The sequence below is a fragment of the Daucus carota genome, chromosome 6 (assembly GCF_001625215.2).
Source record: "Daucus carota subsp. sativus chromosome 6, DH1 v3.0, whole genome shotgun sequence".
Classification (NCBI taxonomy): Eukaryota; Viridiplantae; Streptophyta; class Magnoliopsida; order Apiales; family Apiaceae; genus Daucus; species Daucus carota.
Genome location: NC_030386.2, coordinates 30,547,129 through 30,556,742, shown reverse-complemented (window position 1 = coordinate 30,556,742; position 9,614 = coordinate 30,547,129). Strand labels below are relative to the sequence as shown.

The 9,614-nt window shown below is 36.1% G+C and overlaps 2 protein-coding genes across 7 annotated transcripts; both read right to left on the bottom strand.

Moving 5' to 3' along the window:
- Positions 1-220: 220 nt before the first annotated feature.
- LOC108226398 (cold-responsive protein kinase 1) lies at positions 221-5,365 on the bottom strand. Of its 5 annotated transcripts, none has more exons than XM_017401352.2 (7): positions 5,228-5,365; positions 3,556-3,702; positions 3,197-3,312; positions 2,896-3,106; positions 2,574-2,811; positions 1,723-1,873; positions 221-1,020 (listed from the first exon to the last, which is right to left on the bottom strand). In XM_017401352.2, the coding sequence occupies exons 2-7, from the start codon at positions 3,656-3,658 to the stop codon at positions 664-666; spliced, it is 1,176 nt and encodes a 391-aa protein (XP_017256841.1). In that variant the 5' UTR covers positions 3,659-3,702; positions 5,228-5,365; the 3' UTR covers positions 221-663. The 5 variants fall into 5 exon arrangements, with proteins under 5 accessions (XP_017256841.1, XP_017256843.1, XP_017256842.1 ...); XM_017401354.2 differs by having other exon boundaries at positions 3,586-3,702; XM_017401353.2 differs by having other exon boundaries at positions 3,556-3,719; positions 5,228-5,292.
- Positions 5,366-5,708: 343 nt separating this feature from the next.
- Positions 5,709-9,084, bottom strand: LOC108226395 (cold-responsive protein kinase 1-like). Of its 2 annotated transcripts, XM_017401348.2 has the most exons (8): positions 8,673-9,084; positions 8,392-8,567; positions 7,678-7,804; positions 7,481-7,596; positions 7,176-7,386; positions 6,861-7,098; positions 6,144-6,294; positions 5,709-6,071 (listed from the first exon to the last, which is right to left on the bottom strand). In XM_017401348.2, exons 2-8 carry the CDS (start codon positions 8,512-8,514, stop codon positions 5,709-5,711), a joined length of 1,329 nt encoding a protein of 442 aa, XP_017256837.1. In that variant the 5' UTR covers positions 8,515-8,567; positions 8,673-9,084. The 2 variants fall into 2 exon arrangements, with proteins under 2 accessions (XP_017256837.1, XP_063934951.1); XM_064078881.1 differs by lacking the exon at positions 8,673-9,084 and having other exon boundaries at positions 7,678-7,808; positions 8,392-8,529.
- Between the last annotated feature and the right edge of the window lie 530 nt (positions 9,085-9,614).

The following is a 9,614-nucleotide window of genomic DNA, read 5'->3' as shown; positions in this document are numbered from 1 at the left end:
AGTGGGTGTAAAGAAATGAGAGGGACAGAGGGAGTAACATGGAACGAACAGCTGCTAGAGTTTTGATGTAAAGATCTATAAGCTCGTCTCGACTAAGCTCATCCTCAGGCTTTGCAAGCACAACCAACCAATGCTCGAAGTCACATCCATCCTAATTATTGGAATGAAGTCTCTAATTATTTATGTATTGTTTCTATTAGATTTTTGAGTTTTAAAGTAATACAGGAGAATGGGGTAATTCACAAAAAATGCCTGACCAAACCATTCCAAGAAGAATTGAAAGTAAAATAGCTAATTAAAACCTTAATTACAAACTTACCCTATTTTCTCCATAATCGTAACACTCAGCTAACAACACTACAACAGTAGACAGTATGTACATAAAAGAACTTCTATTTTCCACATTAAATGTTGCTTACTAGTATACGCCCTTTAACTTGACATCTTGAGGACAAACCGAAACGGACTTATGATGCAATGACCTCACTGCTGAGTATAACTTTTCAGCTCATACCGTCATTTCGCTGAACTGAGGAGATTGAGGCGTTGAAGAAGGAACTTGTGGAGCAATTTCATATTTAGGAGAACAAATCGTATCCTGGTATTTTCTGCCAGCTGAAATAAAATTTTTTATATTAACTGCAAACTTCACTATGTTGCAACTCAATCCCTTCCATCCTCTATGGAAGTGAAAGTCATGGTGCCACAAGACATCTCATTCATTGACAAGAACACATCATCTGGTTTCCCCGAGCCAATGGATGATTCATATGGGGTACTTTTATATGTTCTTGACAGCTCGGAAAGTAGGCCTGGTTTTGATATTTCCATCTCACTCACATCAATATCACCTTTTAACATGTTTACTACGTCTGACATTAATGGCCGAGACCTTGGAGCAGCTTGTGTGCAAAGAAAAGCAATCTTGATATATCTGCTGGCTTCATTTAAGCTAAATTTCCCATTTAAGGATGCATCCACCAAACCAACAATATCCTGTTCCTGATATAATTCCCATGCCTGGAAAAAAGAAAACATATGGAGTTATCATGCTAGTTTTCGGTATAACCAACACTACCACCAGCTAACTCTAGAGAAATGCGACTTTATTAACTTGCTAACTTGAAATTTATATATTGTGAGGTAGCATGCAATTGTTAATTTTGAGCAAATAACACCGAAATGATGACTCCTGCAAAAACCAATTTCACCTCTATGGAATAATAACCCCGTAATTTTTTTACTTGAATGCAGAACTATTAACTCATCGAATAACAAATAATTTTAAGTTTTTACTTAAAGTAATAACCTTTTATTCAAGTACAATAAGATGATGAACAATTAGTTCAATTAACATGGATACAGAAACAAGTCCAGACCTATGATGATATACAATTTTTTTAATAAATTCACAAAGCTATACTCAAAATATGAACAGAAAGTGATTTGCAATACACCAAATATTACGTAGACAGAGTAGCCATGTTCTGCAAACAAAAGAAAGAACTTTCTCGGATGAAAATAGGCATGTTGTGCTCTTTTTTACGAAGACAAATTACACTGAAGGGTCAACCCTGATCTAGGATGTCATTATGAGGACAATGGACTAATTCCAGCTTTTCTAAGAATCTTTTTTTTTTTTTTTGTAAGGAGCTTTTTGAGAATCAATACTATAATTCATCCAATAAAATTAAATAAGCTACTTAACCAAAAATTCCATACCAGTTCAAGAAGAAACTTTTCTTTGGGAGGTAAACGACTGTCTCTGTTGCGTCTTCCACACACAATTTCCAAAAGCAGCATACCAAGACTATAAACATCCGCCTTTCTAGTCAGCTGGCCTCGTATAGCATACTCTGGGGCTAGATAGCCTCTAAAATGAAGAACACACATTTATAGCCTCTTTAAAAAACCATATCAATAACAAGATGAATTTTGAAATTAAAATCAGTAGTATATAAAAGGAAGTACTTATAGTAGCCCTCTTAGTTAAAGATCAATATCTGGAATTAACACTAAATTTGGAAACGAATTTACATAAATCGAATAGCAGTGTTACATGCTCCAGATAGTACTATGCATATTCAGATGCCATGCCAAGGCAGAAGGCAAAAAAAATACCAACAGCCAATAACTTGTCTACTTTAGTCATCTTATCTTGTCAGGCTTCAATTATTCATCTAAATTATTCCTGCATAAACAGCACTTTAGGAGGCATATTGCTACTTACTTAGTGAGAGAGTTAGAGTCAATAAAGGAGAAATACTATATTATAGAAGAGAAAAGTGCTGTTTATGCAGGAACTCCACCTTGAGAAGATGATACGAAGAAACTAAACGAAGGTTATAAAGGATCAAAAACAAACCCCTATAGTGGAATGAATTTGCTAGACACTAGTTGCAACTAAAGATGTCGAACTAAACAAATTCTCTTAAGCACAACTTCTATGAATAGCTCATGTTTGAAAACAGTAAGGGGTCTTTAATATTCAGTTATTCACCAAAAGAAAGACAATATTTCAATAAGAAATGGTTTCATCTGCAAGACTACAAACTAGGAATTCCTGAACTTACAAAGTCCCTGCAACTTGAGTGCTAATATGTGTTAGGTGGGCAGGGATAAGCTTTGCAAGACCAAAATCAGATATCTTGGCAGTAAGATTTTCATCAAGGAGAATATTACTGGCTTTAATATCTCTGTGAACGATATGAGGCTGAATATCCTCGTGAAGGTAAGCTAGACCACGTGCAATCCCTATGCAAATTTCTTTTCGCTTTTTCCAGCTGAATTCAATGGCACAATGGCCATCACCTGTAAGTGAAAGTGGCTACTATCACTTCTATGATAAAAAAAAATAGACTAAACATATCAGGTCGACATTAGATAGTAAATTACCCAGAAGGGTTTGAGCAAGGCTATTATTCTCAAGGTAGCCGTACACCAGAATTCTATGTACTCCTTCCACGCAACATCCATAAATCTTAACAAGATTTTCATGCTCTATATCTGAAATTATAACTAACTCTGTCAAAAACTCCCGCACCCCCTGTCTCGATTCTGCAGATAGTACCTTTATAGCTACTAATGTGCCATCTTTTAGCTTCCCCTGACAAGTTATACATAACACAGAATAAAAATGGTAACAATATATAAATCTAGAGGATGCCCATGAATGATCCATGTAATGCGTGTATACCTTGTACACAGAACCAAATCCACCCTCCCCAATTTTATTAGCTGCACTGAAGTAAGAAGTGGCAATTTGAAGCTCTTTGTAGGGATATATTTTGATATTCTGAATGCTTGAAACCTCTGTATTTATATAATGAATTAAAAAAGAAGGCAGTCAGAACTTGAAATTGTATAGTGCTTATAGCGGTCGACAACAGTAAAGCATTTTTATCAATCATGGGATGTGAACGGAGTCTATATGACTATTCTCAGCAATTTGTTTTCCATGGATAGTCAATACATAGTAAAAATAAATTCTTTATCTACTAGGTTCCAAAAAATTTCAAATATTTTCAAAAAAATTGGTAGCTCTGAAAAACATACTTGATACTGCAATGACAGAAAGCCAAGTACCTTCCTCGATATCGATTGCTTGCTCTAAAGGGGAAGCTGTTTGTTTCCCAAAACAGGCACTAAAGCAAGGCATTACACCAGTGAATCAATATGTCCCAGAGACAATCTCATTAAACCCTGTTACGCCAAGTAAACTATTAAAAAAATATGTCATCAAGTGATTTTGCTTATATTTCATGTTACACTCAAAACAAACTATTAAAATTTTACATCCTCGTTATAAACATCGTAGCCCAAATAGTATACAAGTGATAATAATGGTAACACAAAGAGTAGCAGGGACGAAACAATAGTGTAGTAAAACAATGATGCAACTGGCACATGGACCTTAATGATTTTTAAATTGTGACTTTTTGATACAAGTTTGCTTTGGACTAAGAAAGCTTGTCATGAATTCTTTGTTTTTTCGAGGAATGGAATCTTACATGATACTGAAAGGAAACCAGTGAACAGCTCTACTTGAGACATGTAGAATACGAATTATGAATCTTGACTATATATTATTACATATGATCACTAGTTATAACCAGCAGTCGGAAGCAAACCACTAATATGATCTTTTTTTTTTCCCATAATAAAGTTCGGTATTCCCATGAGCAGTAACTGATCCAGGATTTTTTTAGGGGGAGTCCAAATTTGCATCATAATTGTAAATATCCTTCTAGCTTTATAAAATTATCGTGTTCAACTGAAATTCGGAGTAAGTTATTAGCATTTGCTTTAACAAATTGGAGAAACAAGAGAAATGATGCAGATTCAAACCTACCTATTCCTGGTTCAACTGATATTTCAAGATACACATACTGTGTACAGCCACCATCCGTAAGGGGGCATAGACCCCCTCGACCCACACTAATTTGTCTGTCCCCATGAATTATAGAGCTGGGATAAAATATTATAATTTATAAACCAAACAGAATACAAACTAGAAGGGTACAGGAAAAATACTAACATTATCTCTAGAACTATTAAAAAAAATTGGACAGAAGCCTAAAATGAGGTCTAAGAAATCAAGTTATGACTGTGGCCATGTAGATTCCATTCTCAGTGTCAGTGTGTGTCAATCTTCTATCCCGTCGTTTCGGGACTTGTATTCTCCATTTTTGTGCAATTGCATTTCGTACAATCGTAGGTACTTGCAGAAGAGATATAAGGATTTATGTTGATAGGAGATAAAGTTCATCACTTGCATTCATTTACTTGAAAGTGGTTTCAAGAAACAGGTATGGAGCTGAACTTCTTAGACTACTGAGAATTACAAAACCTAATCAGTATTCACAGTAATAAAAATCAAATACATCATCTTAAACCTGGTCTCTAAAGTTAATCTATTTTAAACCTGAAAAATTCACACGATCATACAAAAACAGGCAATTCAACAAAATGTCAAAACTCATCGATGTCTTGACCTTGACTATAAGTACCCCAAAGAGTAGCATCATTTAATTGACAATCAAACAACTTAATATTAAAAATGAATATATTTTCAAGTTTCTCCATTGATCTTAAACATGGGTTCTGTATGATTATATTATAAATATAATATGAAGAGAAAAAGAAACCAAGAAGACAAACAGTAACAGCAAATGTGATGCTATAATAAAATGAAGAGAAAAAACAAGAAATTGAAGTAGAGCATTACCAGGATGTCGGATGCTATGTTGAGGAGCCAAGTGGATGCTTGTAAGAAATAAAAGAAGAGAAGAGTTTAAACATTTGAGAAGTAGTCACTTTGACTTGGCAAAGTCTAATACTAGAATATTCATTCCCAGGTCGTCTCTTGTGCAGCGTCAAATGATGAAACTCCATCTGTCTGAAAAGGAGTGCAAATCTTTTTCTTTGGCCTTTGTAAAAGACATTTGCGGAACCAAGGGGTTAATGAAGATTTGTAAATTTAATAACTTTTTTTAGAATCGTGACTTCTGTTTAAAGATTATTACTAGTGAAAAATCCAATTTGATTTAACATGCTGTCAAAAAAATAAACTTGATTTGAAATATAACTCACAAAATTGTGTGTCCCTCCCCAATAATACACAAAAAAAATTGCCAAGCAAATCAATCCTTTTTTTTTTTTTTTGTCAGGTATTAACTGCAGTTTTAAGTTCTCCTCTGCCCACAAGCTCAGCTGTTTCGGTTATATATTGATGAAAAAGTCATAGTGCCATGTGATATGAAGGTACTCTCACGCATTGGTGAGGCCTCAATGCTAGAATAACCAGGTGATGATGCATCTCCTGTAATAATATTCCTCCTGAGAAACGCTTCTGGAAGTATCCCCGGCTTGGCTATCAGCTTCCCTTGCACCTCAATTTCACCTGTTAACATCTTCACAACTGTGGACATGAGTGGCCTCAGTTTTGGCATTTCTTGGGTGCAAACGAAACAAATTTTGACGTACTTAACAGCCTCATCCATGTTTGTGTCTCGCGCCAATGATGCGTCTATCAGTTCCAGTAGTTCTCCTTTATTGTACAATTCCCAAGCCTGAAGGAAGGTTTGTGTTATCTTACAAGTACTGTATTTGAATGGAAAATCAAAGGAACATGTAGTAATTACCTTTCCAAGGAGAGTCTCGTCTTCTGTAGGTGACCGCTCATTCTTGTTGCATCTTCCACAAACAATTTCCAAGAGGAGAACACCAAAACTATATATATCTGCTTTTCGAGTTAGCTGGCGTCTCAGTGCATACTCTGGGGCCAAATACCCTCTGCAGTAACCATAATGACATACAAGGCCTTATCAAGCTGACATAAACAGCGGTAGCTAGTAAATTTATAGTTGTTCTCTAATAGTGTCCAATGAATTTAACCTAAATTGTCCTACATGTGCCTATAACTCAGAAATGAAGCCAGCAAAAAAGCCAACACAGATGAAGTGAGCCATCTCTTGTAGGAAATTCAGAATGTCGTGCTAAGGTCTTTTGTAAGGACTGACTGAAAAATAGGTGCATTAAATGTGTTTTCCATGATTTTCTGAAACTATTGCTTTATAATTGGGTCTTTCTAGTGTGTGCCCATAGGCACACACTAACAACTACTTTTTGTTGAGGTAGAGGGTTTTTACTGATCATGATTTTTGTGCATATGCAGGAGGCCATGATTATTAATGAGCTTTAGCCAATAGAAGTCCTCGACCTACTCAAAAAGTGGTTGTTAGTGTGTGCCCATGGGCACACACTTGAAAATCCGTTTATAATTTGGCATGACTTGCCTTCTGGATTACACAGATCTGTTAGAACCTTAATTCCAGACAGAATTCAAACAATGAACTTACAAGGTTCCTGCAACATGTGTGCTTATGTGAGTCATGTTTGGTGGGAAAAGCTTGGCGAGCCCAAAATCTGAAATCTTGGCATTAAGGTTTTCATCTAGGAGAATATTACTTGCTTTAATGTCTCTGTGGACTATATGAGGTTGGATTTCCTCATGAAGGTATGCGAGACCTCGTGCAACCCCAATGCAAATTTCCTTCCTTACATTCCAGCTGAACTGAATGTTTCGGTGGTTAGGACCTGCACGAAGAAATTGAAAAATTTTAAGGCACTCAATTGCAGCGCTCTTATTAAATTAAAAGCAGCGCAAGAGTTACCTAGTAGGGTTTGAGCAAGGCTATTATTTTCAAGATAACCATATACAAGGATCCTATGAACTCCTTCTGCACAACAACCATACAGCTTAACTAGATTATCATGTTGCATAGAAGAGATCATTGTTATCTCAGTCAAGAACTCCTGGATGCCCTGTGTCGATCCCTCAGAAAGCACTTTTACTGCCACCATGGTGCCATTCTTCAGCTTCCCCTGAATATGAGAACCGTAAAATTATGTGCTAGCAATAGTTCACATTCTTCACAAAATACATAAATTCATAAAAAATTATGTGAAGTGCTCTTACCTTGTAAACAGAACCGAAACCTCCCATCCCAATCTTATTAACTGCACGAAAATTATCACAGGCTCTTCGCAGCTCTTTATAAGAGTACAATATGATGTTTTGAATGTTTGAGACCTCTGTATGATAAGTCACTTAGCTGTTAGCTGCTATTATAGAAATATGGAAAGTATAGTTGCCATATTTGGTGCCTAATGTACCTTCCTCCAATGTTATGCCGTGCTTTGTTGGAGGTGGTGTCTTTCTGTTAAAACATGTAGTAAAGCAAGCCATTACACCACTTGTTGATTCTAGGTTGATTAGCTGATACTTCGCGCATACAACACCCTTCCTTGTCAAAACCATCAACGAGTCAGTAACATGTTGAATGATTTCTTAAGTAGTGAAATTAGCTAAAACAGCTGTAGTTAAAGGATCACGCTGTATTGAGAATTATAGCTAATGATAGTAATTAAGTGGATGAATTATAGGAGGATTCAGAACATCTCATGGCGTAGTGTTATATAGGCTTAAAATTCTAAATTGTATTGCAGACATCTAAACCTAAGCAGAAACTAATGCTCTACGATAGACCCTCAGAACCTGGCTACAAAAATGAACAAGAAATGCTCCCACCGAGGAACTGAAGAACTGGGCTACAAAGAAATTTTACGATGCCAAGAACTTGACTAGACGCTAGTAATTCAAGTAGTTAAAATAGCTACTTGCTTTGGTTTCTCCACTCAATGTCACAACTTGAAATCAAACGAGAGGACCTATAACTGTGGTCTGTGGAGATCTAATACATTTTACCTGTCAACTAGGCTAATGTTGAAACGGAGACCTGCAAAACTTTACCAGATGATATGAATCCAAGATATGTTAGAGCACTACTCCAGAGCCAAGAATTTTATAGAACAGTTTGGAGTATTTACCGGTTGATGGGTAAGGCTTCCCGAATAGGACTTTTCGAGTTTTTGAGAAATGTTTGAACACTCCAGACTCCTGAGCTTATAGTTCTTGGATAGTTGGATGATTGCTATATCAACCCCCCTCATACATCTCAAACTTCTAAAATGCTGAATTTGCTTCTTGTAGAACCACCTACTATCTGGTAAAAGATAAAATCCAATACACGAGAACAGTCATCAGAAGAGGAGCTGCAGGATGAAATATCAGAATCGAAACTCTGGTGCCATATGAAACGGAAACAAACCTGACTGATGTTTGTCTGTTAAAAATGAAATGACAAAGAAGACATCCCAAAAAGTTCCCAGGAAAAATACATAGCAGCAACCTGATGTTCCTTAATTCAATGCCATATATTAATTCCTAACACAAAGACTTGCCAACAATTTATCTCTTTCTTTCCCGGAAGATAGCTTGTCAGCCTCCACAAAACTTAAATATTAATAACATTATCGGTAGATACTCCATGACAAGAAATAGCCTGTCCATTTTATATGTTCAAACCAATTGCACACTCGACGCAGACAGTTGGCATTGTTAATCCGTCAAGTATACATTATGACCAAGCTAAAGAGTGAAGGTCAGCTTTGTATGATCGAAGACCAGCCTCCATTTTCTTCCCTTGACAAACACTAACAAATTACCCACGTCTGTATCAGAATCACCATGAGGAAACAACATGACACTCTTGCTAGCTGCACTCATGCATGGATTAGCTAGCAATGTGAATGCTGTGTGTTACCAATATCATATAAGAAAGTCAATATTGCAAATAAATGTGATGAGCATTGAGCAGGACAAAATACTGACGGCTAGTTGACTTTGAGATAGGTGACCCAACTTAAGACAATCTCCATTTTAATAATACGTTCAACATTATCTACTTATAAGTCATAAACCGCGCTTAACACATGCGTCGACTTTAGCCATAATTGGCCATAAGTTTTGTGAGCGTTTAGCAAAGTTTATTTTTCGAAATAAAGATTTATTTTTTAAAAAATGTATATGAAATTCTATTTGTTGAACTAAAAGATATTCATGGTTGGATATGTTCGGGTGAAAGGCTAAAATATCTTTTTCTTGCCAAACATTGCCCAAAATGATAGTAGTTAGTACCGATGTCCAAAATAACCGGTTGATTACGCATGTGAAGAATGCGAGTACTTTATATCATATTCCAATCCGAGTA